Source organism: Rhipicephalus microplus, chromosome 2 (assembly GCF_043290135.1).
Source record: "Rhipicephalus microplus isolate Deutch F79 chromosome 2, USDA_Rmic, whole genome shotgun sequence".
Classification (NCBI taxonomy): domain Eukaryota; kingdom Metazoa; phylum Arthropoda; class Arachnida; order Ixodida; family Ixodidae; genus Rhipicephalus; species Rhipicephalus microplus.
The window spans coordinates 294,829,310-294,847,049 of record NC_134701.1 but is presented as its reverse complement, the minus strand read 5'-3'; the positions used below and the strand labels follow the sequence as shown (position 1 = coordinate 294,847,049).

General features: G+C 46.2%; 1 protein-coding gene across 8 annotated transcripts in view; it reads left to right on the top strand.

The window, feature by feature from the left end:
• The window catches only part of LOC119178350 (sorting nexin-25), a 141,337-nt gene that overhangs the window by 61,602 nt on the left and 61,995 nt on the right, over positions 1 to 17,740 (top strand). For all 8 annotated transcript variants that reach the window (XR_012888420.1, XR_012888422.1, XM_075882289.1 and 5 more), the window contains 2 exons: positions 16,585 to 16,719; positions 16,793 to 16,906. Coding sequence is in view for 6 of the 8 variants with exons in the window: in XM_075882289.1 (XP_075738404.1) it covers positions 16,585 to 16,719; positions 16,793 to 16,906 (249 nt within the window). In the remaining 2 variants the exon portion in view is untranslated. The remainder of the gene's footprint in view (positions 1 to 16,584; positions 16,720 to 16,792; positions 16,907 to 17,740) is intronic.

Sequence of the window (17,740 nt, the reverse complement as noted above, 5' to 3'; positions counted from 1 at the left end):
CGTGGTACAAGTGCCCATTACCAACGGGTTTCAGAATATGTGGTTGTTATAATAGCTCGTGGTTGAAAGCCGGTTCTCCACTACAAAAGACACACATGCTACTCCCCTCAAGGCCACGAAGTGGGTGCATAGCAAATTCGAAAAGGTTTCATGTACTAAGTGTTTCAAGTACACACTAGGAACAGGATGTCGCTATCGCGTTCAACTCCTAAAAACAAACCTTTAGGGTCCCCTAATTTTTTATTATGCTTCAGTGGGGAAGGTCGCAGCAGCACTAGCACCATGCTTAATCACTGTCTCTTCCTTGTGCAGTTTTGCGCTGGCGTGGCTGCTCTCTTGTAGCCACATCTTCAATGGATTTTGGTGTCTCACAGACTGCTGATCGACACGTGCAATCTATGGCTTGCGTGTGCACCGACTGCCCTGTCCTTCTTCTGGAGGATAGCCAAGGTTCGTTCGTCAGCATGCTGGTCATTCTGCAAACAAGCTTTATCAGTGACATCGCCTATGACGGTGGAATTTTCAACGCGCCCACCGGTGTGACATCTATGAACAAGGATATAAAAGCACCGCCGAAACTTCATCGCTTCAGTGGGAAAGGTCGCAGCAGCACTAGCACCATAGTTAATCGCTGTCTATTTCTTGTGCAGTTTTGCGCTGGTGTGACTGCTCTCTTGGTAGCCGCATCTTCGATGGATCTTGGTGTCTCCCCGACTGCTCATCGACACGTGCAATCTACGGCTTGCCTGTGCACCGACTGCCCTGTCCTTCCTCCGGAGGATAGCCAAGGTTCGTTCGTCAGCATGCTGGCCATTCTGCAAACAAGCTTTATCAGTGACATAACCTATGACGGTGGAATTTTCAACATGCCCAACGATGTGATGTCGACGAACAGGGATATACCGTAAAAGCTCCGCCGAAACTTTATCGCTTCAGTGGGGAAGGTCACAGCAGCACTAGTACTATGCTTAATTGCTGTCTCTTCCTTGTTCAGGTATGTTATCTCAATAACGCTTACTGCTTCCGATCAGACAATAGATGTTTGCTGCTGGTACCTTGCCCCCACTCATGCTCACTGGTTTTACTCCTTTGTATGCTGATATTATTCATTGTTTGTGTAGTTTCTTACTAAGCAGTGATGTTGAGTTGAACCCGGGGCCTATCCAAAGGTCAGTTCGTGCTAATATGACGGACTCAAGAAGCCTTTCATCGAGAACAGCTTCCAATAAAATGAAAGGTAGTCATACATCAACTACCGATTCGGGTAATCAATGCTCAGTGTCAGAAATGTTTGTGCGAATTATATCTGGTCAAAAGAAAATAGAACCCGATGTCTCGGAATTGGGTAGCTCTGCCAATCGTGATTGGCGGTTCTCGAACAAGCACCACCTTCGGATAATGCTACACTTCACGACAACCTGCACTGCCAAACTGAGAACTTGACTTCTACAGTCAACAAGCTCTCTTCTAAAAAATGATGATTTAGAAAATCGATCATGCCGAAACAACATTTTTATACATGGTCTTGAGGAATCAGAAGATGAAAATGACAATTCTTTACAGGTCAGCCTGAAAATCTTCTTTTCAGAAACACTTAAGGTTGATTTTCCGCAGATTGAACGGCTCCACAGGATTGGTACATACTATAGTAGTAAATCCCACCCTGTTATTATCAAGCTTCTTGATTTCCGCGAAAAGATCAAGGTGTTAAAGAATGACTTCAAACTTAAGAGTTCCGAACTACAGATATCTGAAACTTCTCGGAGCATGTACGGTTTATTCGTCAAAAATTATGGAACGCTACTACTTTTTTCAGGAACAACGGTTCTTTTGTACATTTAAGGTATGACCATGTATTTGTTGATAGTGAACGGTATGACTGGAATTGCATTTCCAATTCACTATTGAAGTCCTCGAAACAGTCTATTAAGAGTTCAAATGTTCCATCCATCCGTAGGAAATGACCACATCATGAGGCACAAGATAACATCTCCCTACTGAACATTAATGCCAGAACTCTCAATAACAAACTTCCTGATTTTATACATTTGCTTGCAACTTATTGTCCCCACATTATTGGTGTCACGGAAACTTGGCTTCACACTGACATTTACGACTCGGAAGTTACTCCACCAGGGTTAAATGTTGTTCATGCTGATAGACAACATGGTCGCGGTGGGTGTGTGGCCACCTTCTTGAGGTCTAATTTGAGTTTTTCTGTACTGAAGTCACCTCCAGATATCGAAATTGTTGGGTGTAAGGTCCATATCGCGAGTACCTCTCTAATTGTCGGTATATTCTATCGCTAACCTGGCTCATCACCAGATCAACTAATGGTACTGAGTAGTTTCATAAACCGAAAAGGGCTTTCATCAGGGGGCACCTAATTTGCATGGGTGACATTAATGTGGCCGGCATCTCTTGGCAATCGCTGTCCATCCTGGGTACTGATTTGCCACTTGGTTTGAAGTTGGTCAATTCTTCATTAAACTTAGGACTAAAACAAGTTGTGATTGATGCCACAAGAGACAGTGCTATCCTAGACTGTGTTTTTCTGAGTGCGTTACTTTATACAAAGGGCTTTACATCTCAAGTCATTAATGGCGAACACCAATTTCCAAAAGACTGCTGCCATGTGTTCTAGCAGGCAGAAAACACCATCAATGTTCAATTATTCGTTTAACAACTACATTGTACAGCGGGTCCCACACTACAAATATCTTGGCCTCCTTTTCACCACAAACTTATCATGGTCTCAAAACATCGACGCTACTTGCAACAAAGCTCTAAAAAAAAAGAAAAAAAAAACCTCTGATATTTTAACCGTTCACTATGTTTAGCTCCAAAAGAAACAAAATTGTTAACATATAAAACTCTCCTAAGACCAATACTTGAATATGGCGCCACTGTATGGTACCCATACTAAATCGATGACATAAATCGCATTGAATCCATCCAGAAAAAAGCTATTCATTTCATATATAGACGCTATGACTTCAATTTGTCACCGACATCTCACCTGGTGCACATTGGTTTATTTTATTTATTTATTTATTTACTAATACTGCGGGTCACAATTGGGCCCAAGCAAAAGTTGGGGTGTTACAGAGCCGTTAAATCAATTATACAATCTTTAGCAAGGTTTAACTTCACTTTCTAGATGACGCTTCTAAACTTTTCCACTTCTTTTTCAGAAAAATTCACCACAATAATCATCGCACAACAACTACATAACCCCTGTAAAAACAACATTCACCAGAAACAGCCATACACTCAACGTATCTGTCTTTCATGATCGTAGAGACTTCTTCATATACACTTTTTCCCCCGATGTATTGAAATATGGAATACCATACCAGGTGACATTCGCTCATTAGAAAAAGATGAATATTTGAAGGCACTAAAAGACGGCATACACTAATCCTTACGTCTAGCCTTGCAATGTTTGTATAATTACCTTTAGAGCATTTTTAGTAATTATTTGATTTGTCATTATATTTATTTCAATTATTCTCAGTTTCTTTCTTGTATTTTTTGGCTCTGTATTCACTCCTGCAATAGCCCTGTAACCGGGCTACATATGTGAAAATAAAATAAAAATGAAGTAAAAAGCTGCCACAAACTAGTATTGCAGCAAAGTGGCTTTTCAAACTGTTACGGTCGCAAATGTATTTGACATGAACAAATGGCCCCGCCGCGGTGGTCTAGTGGCTAAGGTGCTGCTGACCCGCAGGTCGCGGCATCGAATTCCGGCTGCATTTTCGATGGAGGTGGAAACGTTGTTGGCCCATGTGCTCAGAGTTGGGTGCATGTTAAAGAACCCCCGGTGGTCGAAATTTCCGGAGCCCTCCACTACGGCGTCTCTCATAATCATATGACGATTTCGGGACGTTAAACCCCACAAATCAATCAATCATTCAACATGAGTAAATGCTGGTTCTAACATGAAGATGATAGATGGGACAGAGCTGGGGGATCAATTAATGCTGCTTTGGACCTGAAATTAGGGCAGGAAGTGCCAAAACTAGACTGAAGGTTTTTAGCACCCGAAATTGCAGATGCTCTCGTATATTAACGCCTGCAGACTTGGCCCTACAGACTCAAAGGGAGCATACCCTTGTAGGCCACATCACTTGGGCTTCCACAGAAGTTGAAAGGAGAAGAGAGGCTGAGGAAATAGCCGTAAACGAGTAAAGTGTTCGGCCACACTTTGGTTACACGAAATCATATACGATTCGGCCTCTGCTAACTCTTGATGAGAAACTTCTGCACCGGTGTTTTATCAATTTGGCCAGAAGAAATCTCGTAAGAATGCTCCTAGGACTCCTCTCCATTATTCTTTCCTGTAAGTGTTAAAAATACTTTAGAAATATCATAAAAATATTCTATTCACACTCGCACTTCCATATTTGCACAGTTCTAATAAGGGAGTTGAGAAAAGAACAGAACAGCAGTAGAAACATTTTCTTTGTGTAAGGTAGTGCAGCTGAGTACCTGCTTGTAGAAAAGCCATAATCTGTCAGCTTTGATTGGCCTTTCTCAAGAGTACCAAGGTGCTCCATGTAGCTGAGCGGCAGGTACTGTGCCATCATCTATGGGGCCTCCTGCGATGAGAGTAGCTGGATAGGCTGCTCAATCACGTTGCCAGAGTCTGCTGTACGCAACATGTACATGCACAGCTAGCCTTGTGTGAAGAATTGGGAATCCAATCCAATCCGAATACTAGTATATATCATATATTATGAATAAAAATGGGCATATTTTTTATGACTTAATTAACCTACACAATACTTTTTAAGGTATTGAAACAAAGTCTGTGCAAAAGCCATTTTATTTTGTTCAAAGTAAGTGGGAAAAATCTTGAATAGTAGCAGAATTTACATTAAGCAGAATACAAGTGATAACCTGAAAAATAGGTTGCATTTTATAATTTACTATACTTGGAACAAATAAGCCGGCATAACAAGCTTTTAAACTCAAAAACTGATCAATCAATTTAAGGGTAATATGTTCATTTAACCTTGAAGTGAGGCTTTGCCGCAGTGTGGATATCGTCTGAATAGACATTTTGACAGCTGAGCCCCTTCATGAAATTACTTTTACAGGAGGTTACATGCAAATTTATGTACACTTAGGTGCTTTTGCAGCTTGGCATTCGTCTACCGCAGTGAAAGCACTTTTAAAGGGGATTACCTGCAAACTCGTTTATTTTGATATTCCAAGCATTGGGATATTGGCACTGCTCAATGAATGCCTCATCACTGATGTTTCTGCAATGACATGAGTAGTCCAGATGCGACGCATCTTCGTTAAGCACCGACCACAATGCTTTTTGCCTCTGCTGGCATCGGAAAGATCTTGCTTCTATATAAAAGTCATAGTTTCCCAAGTTTGTGGATGGAGTGCAAGGTGCATGTCGACGATCCATTCTTGGGCGCATTCAGTCACTACATCCGATATCGCGGCACTGTAGAATCGTACTGAGTGGTTTATTTTGCCATACGAAAGTAGATATTGCCATCATCGTTATATAGTGTCAGAAACGGTACCGTCATAAGTGGACTCGACTGTAACACAAGACAGGGATAATCAGGAATGAGACAGCTGCGCATATTGCAGGTTTTCGATACATTTTTGTTTTTTTGCGTCAAGCTGCTCCAAAAGCATAAAAATTGTGAATATTGCGCCGAACTTCTCCAGAACAGCCTCGAAAGCTAAAATTTCGATGCAACATCAACTTAAGAAGAGATGCTCCTTGAAAGAACTCTTTTTATTTCTAGTCATAGATATTTGAAAATTTTGTTAATAATATAGTTTTTCATGAAGATCAAATATGCAATCATTTTTTGTGTAGCTGCTATAGTTATTGAGTTATGCCATGCACAATAGGAAAAAGTTACATGTTTTGCGGGTACTCTTCTATGTACAGAACTTTCAGTAAAAGCATTGTCTCTGATCTTACTTGACTCCTGCTAGATTGTGAAGTGCAAATATCTATCCAGATATGTCACGAAGTATTAGAACCAAGAAAAAAAAATAGTATTTAATGACTAATTATTTTCAATCTTCTTTGAAAGAATAACCTAATATTTTCACAACTAATTTTGGTAGGCATTGCTATTTCAAGTAGATATTTCCATTCTGCATGTGTTGAAGAATATGCGTGCCAAGTTTCATTACTATACAATAAGTGTCTAAGAGGCTGCCTGGAAAACGTGAAATTTAAAAAAAAATGAAAATGGGCAAAAAATGTTTGAAAGTTTGTAAAGTTGGTATTTATTAGGAAACCATTTTTTTGCATCAAATTGGGGCACAATGAAAATCAGCTTGCACTGCATGCTCGAAAGACCGAGAATCGCACAGAATCGTGAAAGTTGGTCATGGCCTGCGCCTATAGCGCGTGCTGCCAGAACTGCCTTCACGTTTACAGCAAAGCTATCTTGCGAGCTGCCACTGTTGAAACGAGCGCTCGTCCCTTGGTCCCGGGCCGAAGTAGTACGTCTCGACGCGTGTGCGAATGAAAGTGTAGATTCAGGGCAATACATATTTTCACAGCAGAGTTCGAGGAACGCCAAAAGCCTTTTGCGGTTTCAAGCTACCTCTCGGACGCCAAGTTTCCGTTCGCAGCAGGTTGGGCATTGCGCACTCGCTACAAGGGCAGTCAGCGCATCGATTTCACAAAGCAGCGTGTTGGCAGTAGCAGCACCTACTGGTCTACAGTAGAATCTCGTTATAACGAAGCGGGATATAACAAACTAATGGATATAACGAAGCAATTGTAATTCCCCTTGAAATTCCCATAGACGCCCATGTATTCAAAACCTCGTTTTAACGAAGCGAAAATTTCCTCACAATGGATATAACGAACCATTCTTTGACCACAACGAGCATTTACTGATCATTTTGGTATACGTGAATTCAATATCTTATAGCGCGCGCCGGTTCACGTCCCATCACGGCAGCGGTAATTCAAAACTCGCGCCTTGCGCCGCCTGCCAACACGCGCGTGGGTGCACGTCGCCCTGCCTCCCCTTTCCTCAGGAACTAATGGACTCGCCCGCGCAGCAACTCGCGCGAGCGTGCGCGTCAGCCGACCTCCCCTCTCCTGTGGAACTCGTTGACCTGCCCGCGCATCTGACCTCCTCCTTCCCTCAGCTCCACGCTGGGTCGGCGGAGATTGCGGCTTTGTTGGCTTTGTGCTTGGTTCCTTGTCGTTCGCTGTGGAAGAGCAACACCCCTCCGCCGCTAGACATGGACAACGGCAAACGTAAGCGCAAAATCATCACAATTGAGCAGAAGTCTGCAATGTTGAGAGCCGTTGAGTCCGGCGTCAAGAAAAAAAAAGTGGCCGAAGATTTCGGCGTATTGTTCTTTATTATTGCATTGTTCTTTATTATTTTGCTAGTTTTTTGCCTTCCGACGGCCGTTTTTCTCTGCGCGGCGGGCTGCTGTGATATTCGGTGGTGAGTACATTCTCTCTTGCTGGCTAATTGTCGGTAGAAATGGATATTGGCTATAACGAACTAATGGTTATAACGAAGTAATTACGACTCCCCCTTCAACTTCGTTATAACGAGGTTTGACTGTACATTCGCTCTCGAAGAATCCGCTCTTCATTTGGGATGCACTGACGAATTCCACGGCAGCGGCTATTCCACAACCACTGTCGCCGCGGGGTTCGGTGTCAGTGTTAGGCCTATCCGAAGTCGGAGCGTCGGGGCGTTGGATGGCGGTGACATCGGCATTCGCTATTGCTTTGGGAAGCATCCGACGCTGTTTCCCTCGATACTTTAGGCGAGTTCTGAACTTTCGATTATCTAGACTGCGCTTCTTGGAGCTTGCCATGACGCAAAACTACAGAAAAACGCTGAACAATGTGGAGATAGGTTTGCACTAGGCTTACCTACTAAGTGCAACCGTGTAAGGATGCGACGTCCTCCATTGCCGCTGCGTGCGAAGACGCTGCGGCCGGGTTTGTCGATTTCTCCGGCACGGCGCAGAAACCACGCACGAGGCAGGATAACAACAACGTGTTTATTAACCCAAAATGCAGCACAGTGCGACACTCACGGGCTTCCAGGCCATATAGAGTACTCTGCAAGACCGAGCAAGTACGCTTGCCTAGGGTGTGACGACTCCCGCACAAGGGCCGAAGTCGAACGCACGAACGAGAAGCCGCCTGCTAAACAGCGCGTCAACCTCTCGTGGAGGCCTGAGAGCATCTGCCGCTACGAGCGAATCATCGGGCACAGCATAGCTCGTAGGAGAGGAGGATGTCACGCGCGACCCAAAGGGAAAGGGCGCTGCGTTGTGACGTAGGCCCGCACAGCGTGCCAGCGTAGCGTGCCCGAACATGCCAGCGTGGGAAGGAGCCGACAGTTGACTGGCCCAGACCAAGAAGCGCCCTGGCAGCCATCTTGGGGAATGCTGGTGCTTATGCGCGCCTGGGCTACGCTGTCGGCGTGCGCGCGGCAGCTGGGGAATGAGGCGCCAAGTAGGAGGGTGCTCTCGATTCCCACAACAATTGATTGTGACGTCCGAGGCTTCGCTCTTTTGCCGGAAAAATAGGAAAGGGAGGAGGCGGAGCGCACCGCTGACCAATGGTGGCCTTGCACTGTTTGCTGCGATATTCAAAACGGGTGGCGTATGCATTGTTTTTCTTGTTTTTTGTTTATTCTTCGTGAAGATACGAGACTGGCTACTAGTGGAATGTGAAAGGGAAGGCCTTTGCAGCATGTGTGAACGATCCCGAATGGCGGCCAACGTGTCGTTTCGCGTCAAGACAACGTGAAGTACGCCATTTTTGTTGACTTTCGCGCATTTGTCATGTCTTCGCTCCCCACTAGGAGGCAATTTTAAATAATTTTTCGTGCGAATTTCAGCTTGATACTTTCAGAAGTAAAAGTTTATAGTGCAAGGCTGCCAATACAACCGGAAAAAAAAGCGAAAAATTCCGGAAGACCACTACTTTTAGACCCTCGTCTCCCCTTATGTGGGGAAAAATGTCGAAGTTGACCAATAAGATGCAACCAAGCGTGTTTTTTTTTTACTTTGCACTTTTCTTTTTTTACTTTGCACAGTTTTCGCGGATCGGACAAGCTTTTGTTAGAGCCGGGGTAGAGTAGGCCTAGGGGGGACTCTTTGCTAGCGTCGGCGGTGTGCTTTGTTGAGAAGCGAGGAGATCGGTTTTCTGACATGTTTGAATTTGTCCGCAGGTTGAGTTCTTATTTGTTTTTTTCTGCTCGCAAGTTTTTGTTGTTAGTTTTCAAAAACGTTGTTGAATTAGAACGAGAGCCATGCGGTCTGCATCCTCGGGTGAGCAAGGCTTAGAGCACGAGGTTTGTAGGCCAGGCCCAAAGTGAGTGAGTACGGAAGCCTTGTGGGTAGTCCAATTTTCTGTAAATAGCTTCTATCTCTTTGGGCTCAGGGAGCCAGGCATTGTTGCTGTCTGGTATTTCGGCTCGACGCCGGGGCGTCATAACACCGTTCGGGCAGTTGACGTCGATCACTCGGTAAGCTGCTGTGTGTGGCGACCGATAGGGCCACCTCAAAGAGTGGATGTCACCTCGCGGCTGCCTCTTCTACGCCTAAGCTGGGTTCTGGGTGGATGCCAGTTGTTGCCGAGCGACTCATTAGGCCTAAGTCTCCGCGCAGCCGCCTGTCGCATGTGGCACAACTAGGTGGATCGTGGCGTCGAGGTGTTGCATTCTGCTTCCCTCACCTTATTTTTATCTCGCCATGCATGAATTAGGAAAAGCGACCTTTCTTTTTTTTTTTTGAGCTGGGCGTCTCGGCCGCCGCCGATGGCTAGCCGTACTGACCATCGTATAACGTGGGCGAAAAGTCCGAAGCTCCCTTCTCTAGGCCCTTGTCCATTGTTTCTGTCGAGTGTTCTGAAATGAACGCAGCGGGAGTATTGTATTCCACGGCTGGCTGTCTTTTGCACTTCGTCAGCGCTGCTGGCAAGGAATGCGATCGTAAGGTCGGGAGATAGAGATGGAGAACCCAAAACCCTTGTCGAATTCGTCGCCAAAGCTAGCACAATTGAGAAGGCCCTTGACATGTGTGCTAAGCAGAGTAACCGCCAGTTTGTCGACATGGGCAGTTCGAACTGCATCAATGGGACACGTATTCTGACGTATACACTATGCGAGACTATCAGCGCCGCAGTGAGGGAGGAGCTGCAGAAACTTTTTCCAGCGGGGCCGTAACCGCAAGTAGCTTCTCTAAGTGATGTCGTCTGTGAGGAGGTCCAACAAGCCCTAGGAACCTTTACGCTTCTGGAAGCACCATGTGAGCTGCAAGCGATATCCTATGCCACTGCTATTGACCCCCATCGCCCGCTCTCAACTTGTCGCCAAGAGCTGCCAAACTGCCACTACTTGTCGCCCGCCCAACCACCTATGGCTCAGCACCCGACGCTAAGGAAGACTGTTGTATCGTGAGCCCCCCACCGTTGTCCACTGTGTTACAACTGCGGAGAAGCCGGCCATGTCTATCGTTGCTGCCCCTATAGAGAACTCGGCTTTCCAAGTTTTTCAGTCGACGCGCCATGCATCTTGCCCAGCCAATGACCAAGCGAAATCGACGAGTAACATTCTCACACTAGCCAGGAACCAGCTCTCTTTAGCTGGTAGCCGTCGCTCCACCCCTACAAATTAACAAGCCGCAGTAGCAACGCTAACTTCACACGCGAAAAGTCTCCTAGCCCAGGATGGGGAATCTGAAAGCAGCAACTTCAGGAGGTGAAGTTGCACCACGGCGCAAAGTAAAAACCCTCCAGCGACGCACCGACGCGCAATAGATGAAGATTTACGATGCTCTAACAGTCCGACGCTCCGTTATATTCCCGACATGATCCCCCAGCGCGACGGCAGCCACATGGCACTGCCCCCTCTCCAACGCAACCAAGTCTGCAGTTACCAAAACGACGATGCCTTTGTACCAACCATCAATGCGAACAAGCCGTGAGAGGACGCCCAGTTGACTTCTGATATACAACTGTGCATCGACGGCCTCGACGTAGTCGCACTAATTGACACAGGCGCCGACTATTCAGTGATGAGCAGACCATTGCGTCGAAGCTGAGAAAAGTTGCCACTTTCCGGTCTTGACAAAAGTCTTGACAAAAGGACGGTCTTGGCAAAAGTTGCCGAAACCGTCTAAAAGTCCTTGGGCTGCCCCAGTTGTGCTTGTGAAGAAAAAAAATGGCACTCTGAGATTATGCGTCAACTACCGGTGATTGAACGAAATCATGAAAAAAGACGTATACCCACTCCCTCGAAGTGGCGACACCCTCAACCATCTTTGCCATGCCAAGTACTTCTCTTCAATGGATCTGAAAACTGGGTATGGGCAAATTGAAGTAGACAAAAGGATTGTGAGAAGAGAGCATTTATAACGCGTGGACTATACGAGTTGAAGGTCATGCGCTTTGGACTGTGCACAGAACCGGCCACATAAGAGTCATGGACAACATACAAGCCTGTCTGAAATGGCCCACCTGCCTCGTCTACCTTGACGACGTCGCATTTGCACAGAATTTCGACGAACACCTGGCGAGGCTAGAGTCTGCACTCGAAGCCATTCGTGGCTTGGGATCATGGCTGAAATCTGAGAAGTGCCATTTCGCATACGACCAACTGAAGTTTCTTGGCCACATCATCAATGCCGAGGTTGTCCTACGTGACCCCCCAAAAACGTCAGCCATAGCAAGCTTTTTGAGGCCGAAAGACAAAAAAGGCGTGGGACGATTCCTCGGTCTGTGCGCGTAGTGCAGGCCCTTTGTGGAAAAACTTCGCGAAAATCGCTAAACCGCTCGCATGTCTGACGAAAGACAATGCTCAGTTTTGCTGGGAGGAAGCACAGCAGAACGCGTACGGTGAACTGCGAAATTCCCTACAGTGCCTGCCTGTGCTTGCACATTTCAATGATTCTGCAGAGACAGAAGTGCACACCAACGCAAATGACGTAAGCTTGGAAGCTGTCCTCGTACAAAAGCAAAACAGCTGTGAAAAAGTAATCTATTACGCCAGCCGTGGCCTTTCCAAAAAAAAAGAAAGGAACTATTCGGCCTTCAAAAAAGAGCGCCTTGCAATAATATGGGGCGTTTCAAAGTTTCGTCCATACGTCTACGGCAGGCTGCAGGTCTACGGCAGACCGACCACCATGCGTTGTGCTGGCTCGCAAACTTGAAGGACCCCTCAGGCTCAGGCCGCCAGGGGTTATGGAACCTGTTCCTGCAGGAATACGACGCCTCCATCGTTTACAAATCCGCAGGAAACATTCGTACACCGACTGCCCATCACGCGTTCCCGTCGACGGGTCGCCACAGGACCTTGAGGATGACGTCCAGTTTTTTTGGTATCGTGACAGACAACGACCTTGCCACTCAGCGGCATGCCGATCCCGAGCTGCGCGCCCTGATCGAACATCTCGAAGGACACAATGCCGCAGTGCCAAGGGTCTTTAAGCGCAATACTGCCGCCATTGGTTTTAAATGTTGGGTGTTTGCCCCGTTGTGGTGGTCTAGTGGCTAAGGTACTCAACTGCTGACCCGCAGGTCGCGGGATCGAATCCCGGCTACGGCGACTGCATTTCCGATGGAGGCGGAAATGTTGTAGGCCCGTGTGCTCAGATTTGAGTGCACGTTAAAGAACCCCAGGTGGTCAAAATTTCCGGAGCCCTCCACTACGGCGTCTGTCATAATCATATGGTGGTTTTGGGACGTTAAACCCCACATATCTATCTGAAAAGTTCGGTGCTCGTGAAGAAAAACTTTGACCTTACAATGAGTGCAAAGTACCTTTTCATCATCCCCCTCCACGACGAGATCTTGGCAGCGTGTCAAGACAAGCCGACATTGGGGCACCTCGGCACGGCCCACACGCTGGGAAAGATCAAGGCGAAGTACAACTAGCCGCGTCTCACATCCAACATCACCTACTATGTCAGGAGCTGCCGCGACTGCTAGCGCCGAAAAACGCAGCCTACCAGACCCGCCGGCTTCTTACAGACGGTTGCAGTATTATCGAGGACCTACCAACAGATTGGCATGGACCTTCTTGGACCGTTCCCCACGTCACAGGCCGGGAACAAGTTAATGGTTGTAGCCACCGACTACTTGATGTGCAAGGCAGAGACCGCCGCGCTCCCAAGGGGAACTGCAAAAGAGGTCACTAATTTTTTCATATGCTAGGTGGTGCTGCGACATGGAGTTTCTGAAGTACTGATCACGGACCCCGGAACGGCATTCACTGCAGAGCTTATGTAATGGGTCTTGGACTACAGCCACACGGATCACTGGAAGGCAATGGCATATCCCCAGACGAACGGTTTAACTGAACACCTGAATAAAGACGATCACAGGTATGCTATATATGTACTTCGACGATGAACATAAGATGTGGGTTGACGTACTCCCTTTTGTCACGTTCGCGTACAACACAGCTATGCAAGAAACTACTCAAGTGCCCCCCCCCCCCCCCCCCCCCCTATTCGAGCTTGTCTATGTGCGACAGCCAACGACAATGTTCGACGCCATGCTTCCACATGTAGAAGATGATGACCTCAACACCAACGTCCAAAGGTACCTACAATGCACGTAAAAAGCTCGCCAGCTTGCTCAAGTGCGTACAACACACAAACACCTCGTGGATGCCGAACGCTACAACCTCCGACGCCGCGACGCTGATTATGACCCAGGTGATCTCGTGTGGGTTTGAACCCATATTTTACGTCGCGTACTTAGTGACAAAGCTTTTGTGTCAGTACTTCAAGCCCTATTAAATTGAGCAGCGACGTTTAGGCCCACTCATCTACGAGGTTGTTCCCGATGGCGACCACGGCATGTCATGATGACGTGCGAGTCTCGAAGTTGTCCACGTAGTTAGGCTTAAGCATTACTACGCCAGATGACCAACTTTTTCTTGACTATTTTTTTTATTAGTAGCATCAGGCTAATGCTTTTTAAAATGGAGGGCAAAGTCGCTAACTATGCCTTCTCGTTTGTGTTTCGTGGCTCACATCTGGCTGCGTCCGATCATGCTATATGTTGTGAGTCGCGCTCATACTGTGCTGCAAGCAAAGTGCTTGTTTTCCTCCTTCCTTGAACTATCTCATTTGATAGGGAGAGCGTTTCACCCTGGCACCATCAGACAGGTGTTACCTGTGTAAGTCAATGTTGGTGGAGATTACGACAAGATATAGAATGCTCACACTAGAAGCACAATGACATTCGTTTTTCCACCGACGTCTATCGGTGGGCGGTATCTTCGCCACCTGTATTCCTTCTCATTTTGCACTTATCGTCGAGCACAAGTTCGCTCTAATAAAACTTGTTTACCGCATCGTTCTTGGCTAGGTCACAATAGCGAATGTCCCTCTGTGCGGGAGTTCGATGTACGGGTGCACCGGTCTCATATTTTTGCATAGGAAATTCGAGGGCATTTCTCAACTGTTCGATATAGCCAATAATTCGATATATCTGCGTTTGATATATCCGGGATTGACTGTACTATATAAGAAGAGCTACACTGAAACTGGCCCTTTACTGCTATACCTTAAGCTTACTTTACTGCTCTACTTTAAGCCTCCATTACTCTATACTATTACCGTCTCTTTTCCTGCTGCATTCTGCCATTCACCGGCACGAGCCGCCCCGAGTGATGATTAGGGACTGTGAACGCCCGTTCACTGCAGCTGTTGTGCAGGAATTGTGGTGCTTGTGTGAGTCTACTTTTCAACACCCTGCCATCTCCAAACTGTAAACTGACTTTCTAAGAGTGTAAACCGGACACTTACAAACGTGCATTCAATGTATATGGCGTCCAATTATAAAAACCGGGTCGAGATTTTGCTGTTTATAACATGCGCCTTCAACACGACAAGACGCAAAATGGCATGTGCCCACCTCATTATACTTTGAACACTATCCTCCCTTTGATGACCGCTAAGACTGTTGGGCTGAAGAGGCTCGATGACTAGCACGACTTGGCACGTTAGCTTTCCAGACCACGTCAAAGGCCAGACGCAAGCACAGTTCTGTGAGCTATGTCCCTGGTGGCTCTGTGTGTGTTTCAAAACCCCATTACAAAAGGGCAGTTTATGCACAAGGTTCTCTATATTGGCTTATTGAGTGACGTAAGCTATATGATAGTGCGCCTCACACCCAGCAAGTGCCACCCTGCAAGAACACAAGCTGCGCTCGTCGTCTGGTTGAAACCGTGTACACAAGAGGACTCACCTGTTGGGCTTTGTCTGCACATAGAGCAGTGTCTCTGGAGCAAAAAACGATTCAGTGCTGAGAATTCTCAGTGAATGCTTCCCAGCTCGAAATGATATGTAACTTAAGTTTGAGTTTGTATGTTCAGTAAAGTGGTGGAACGGGGTGGGGGAAGCAACATTAGGCAGAGAGTATACGTATAGTTTGATAGTGTTTATAAATTATTTGCCGGAAATTCTGAGCAAGCGTCACCCTTCTTTCCGTCCGATAATTTTTTTTAATCCTGTTCTCCGTTACCGAATTCTGCAGCAGTGATTCTCGGGAACCCAAATTTGGAGAGTCTTTCAATTTTTGCACGAATTTTTACCACTTCGACTAGGTGCTACCTATGGGTTTCATTCTGGGTTGTCACTTAATATTGTAACATTTAAAAAACATCTTCCCCCCCCTGTCCTAACACATAAAATTTAAGAGTTTTTTGTCTGGTTGATTAAATGCATGTGTAGTCAATATAGCGTTTCGTCAAAAGCACAGGTGTGCATTCTTCTTAGAGGTTCCCCCACTGCCATCCGCAACCAAGCAAGCCTCCCCCTCCCTCAATCTTGCCCTGTTATCTTTCACTATACAGGAGTGGGCACTGGCTCCAGATTTCATTGTAGTGTATTTGACAATTTTTAGTGTGTTTGACTTGTCACCACAATGTCATTGTTAAGCGCTTTAGTGGGATATTCCAGATTTATTGTCATCCTTGGGTTAATGGTTTCATGTGCACAATATGGCATTTCAACGCAGTGCCCCTTTGTTATTGTTGTGTTTGTGGTTCTGCTGTTTGTCTTAGGTAATTTCAGTTGTCATGCTTTGTTCAACTTACTAAAACATGCACCAGGCAGACGAAAGTCAGGTAATTCTGGCATGGGAGGCTTTAGTTATGCAAGAGTTTCTTTTTCTTTACACAATACTTATTTTTCAGTAAAGCCCTACAATGGTAAGACTCCTGTTATTTTTGCACAAGAGCTCTACATCAAGGCAGAAATTCGTTGCCACAGCTGTCATGACGCTATGTCAGAAGTAGGCACTTCACTTGTTTATCTAGGCAACATCTCCTGCACGTATAAATCTGTTTGAGGGGCCTTTCCTGCTAAATGTGTGACCGGTCACTGGCTCAAGATCCAAATTTTAAAGGCCTGAAAAGTGAAATAAATGGGAATAAAGAGATTTCTGTGAAACGGCTGCCAGAGAGTACACCAAAAGTTGGGGGACCAACCTGAGCTCTTGAAACGCCTGGGATGGGGGGCATGTACTGAATGCAAGCTTCTCGTGGCAGGTGAGAACATAAATGCTTATTTTTTTCACACTTTTAGATTGTTAAGGATTGTACTCCCAAACCAGTGCCATACTTTACCATATTGGTGAGCAGACCGGATCACGACCATTCTGGCTGGGTAGTTACCAAGACCATCGGCGATTTCCAATGCCTCTGCCAAAGGCTGCTGCCGGCAAGTACAGGCTTTTCATTCCCCAAATGACCTGTTATGCCAGAGTTTGCTGATGCAACTGTTACCACTGCAGCTGTGCCCTGGGCTCAAGCAAGTGAGCTTACCATCTGGTAGCAAACCTCGCTTCCGCAGCTATGACCAAGCCTTTTTGGACAAGACCCAGCCAATGTTGCAGTGGTTCCTTGATGTGAGGGCTCTTCAGTTTTGCAGCTGCCTTTACCAGAAAATATTTAATGTGCATCTTCCTTGGATGGGTTCAATGTGTGGTGGAAGCCGGAAGCATTGGAGCTGATTACAGCCAATTGAGTAGCATCATATGAAGTGCTTTGAAAGTTTACCTCCAAGGAGGCACATATATGGCAGCAGTGCCGTAGCACTTATAGACTTTGGAGGGCTACTGAAGAAGCAGATATTCTTTGAAGGTAATTGCCATATTTACTTATATCTGTGCCAACCCTCTAAAGTCTAAAGCTGTCAACAAAGAAGAAAGCTTACCTCAAATGGAGGCCAAACAGGAAAGGAACAAGTACAGTATTCACAAAACGCTCACGGCATTTACGGTTGAAGTCGGATATAATATCTAGAATTAGCAGGGATTGTTTTCACACTCCTAACCGCACCTCAGTTCTGAGCATGCTCTTTCCTTATATTCTCGAAAAAGATATACAGTCGAGCCCACATATAACGGCCCCACTAAAGACGAACTTTCGCTTAAAATGAACCGTGTCCGTCAAAATATACATTGGTTCAGTGGCACAAAATTGCACTTACAACGAACGTCTTCAAGGGCCACTGATCGGTTACAGCGAACGGAGTCAGCGGTCTGCCGACTTCCCGGGAAACCAATTTTGACCACCGATCAGGCATCGACGAGGTGCCCATACATTCTTATTGTTAAACGCCGATTCTGCCTCCTTGCCCCTCTAGTTTCTGCTCTCCACGACCGCTTTTTGTTGTTTTTATGTTTTGCACTTTCACGACCACTCCGTCCTTTGTCCCCCAGCTACTCTGAGCACCCCGC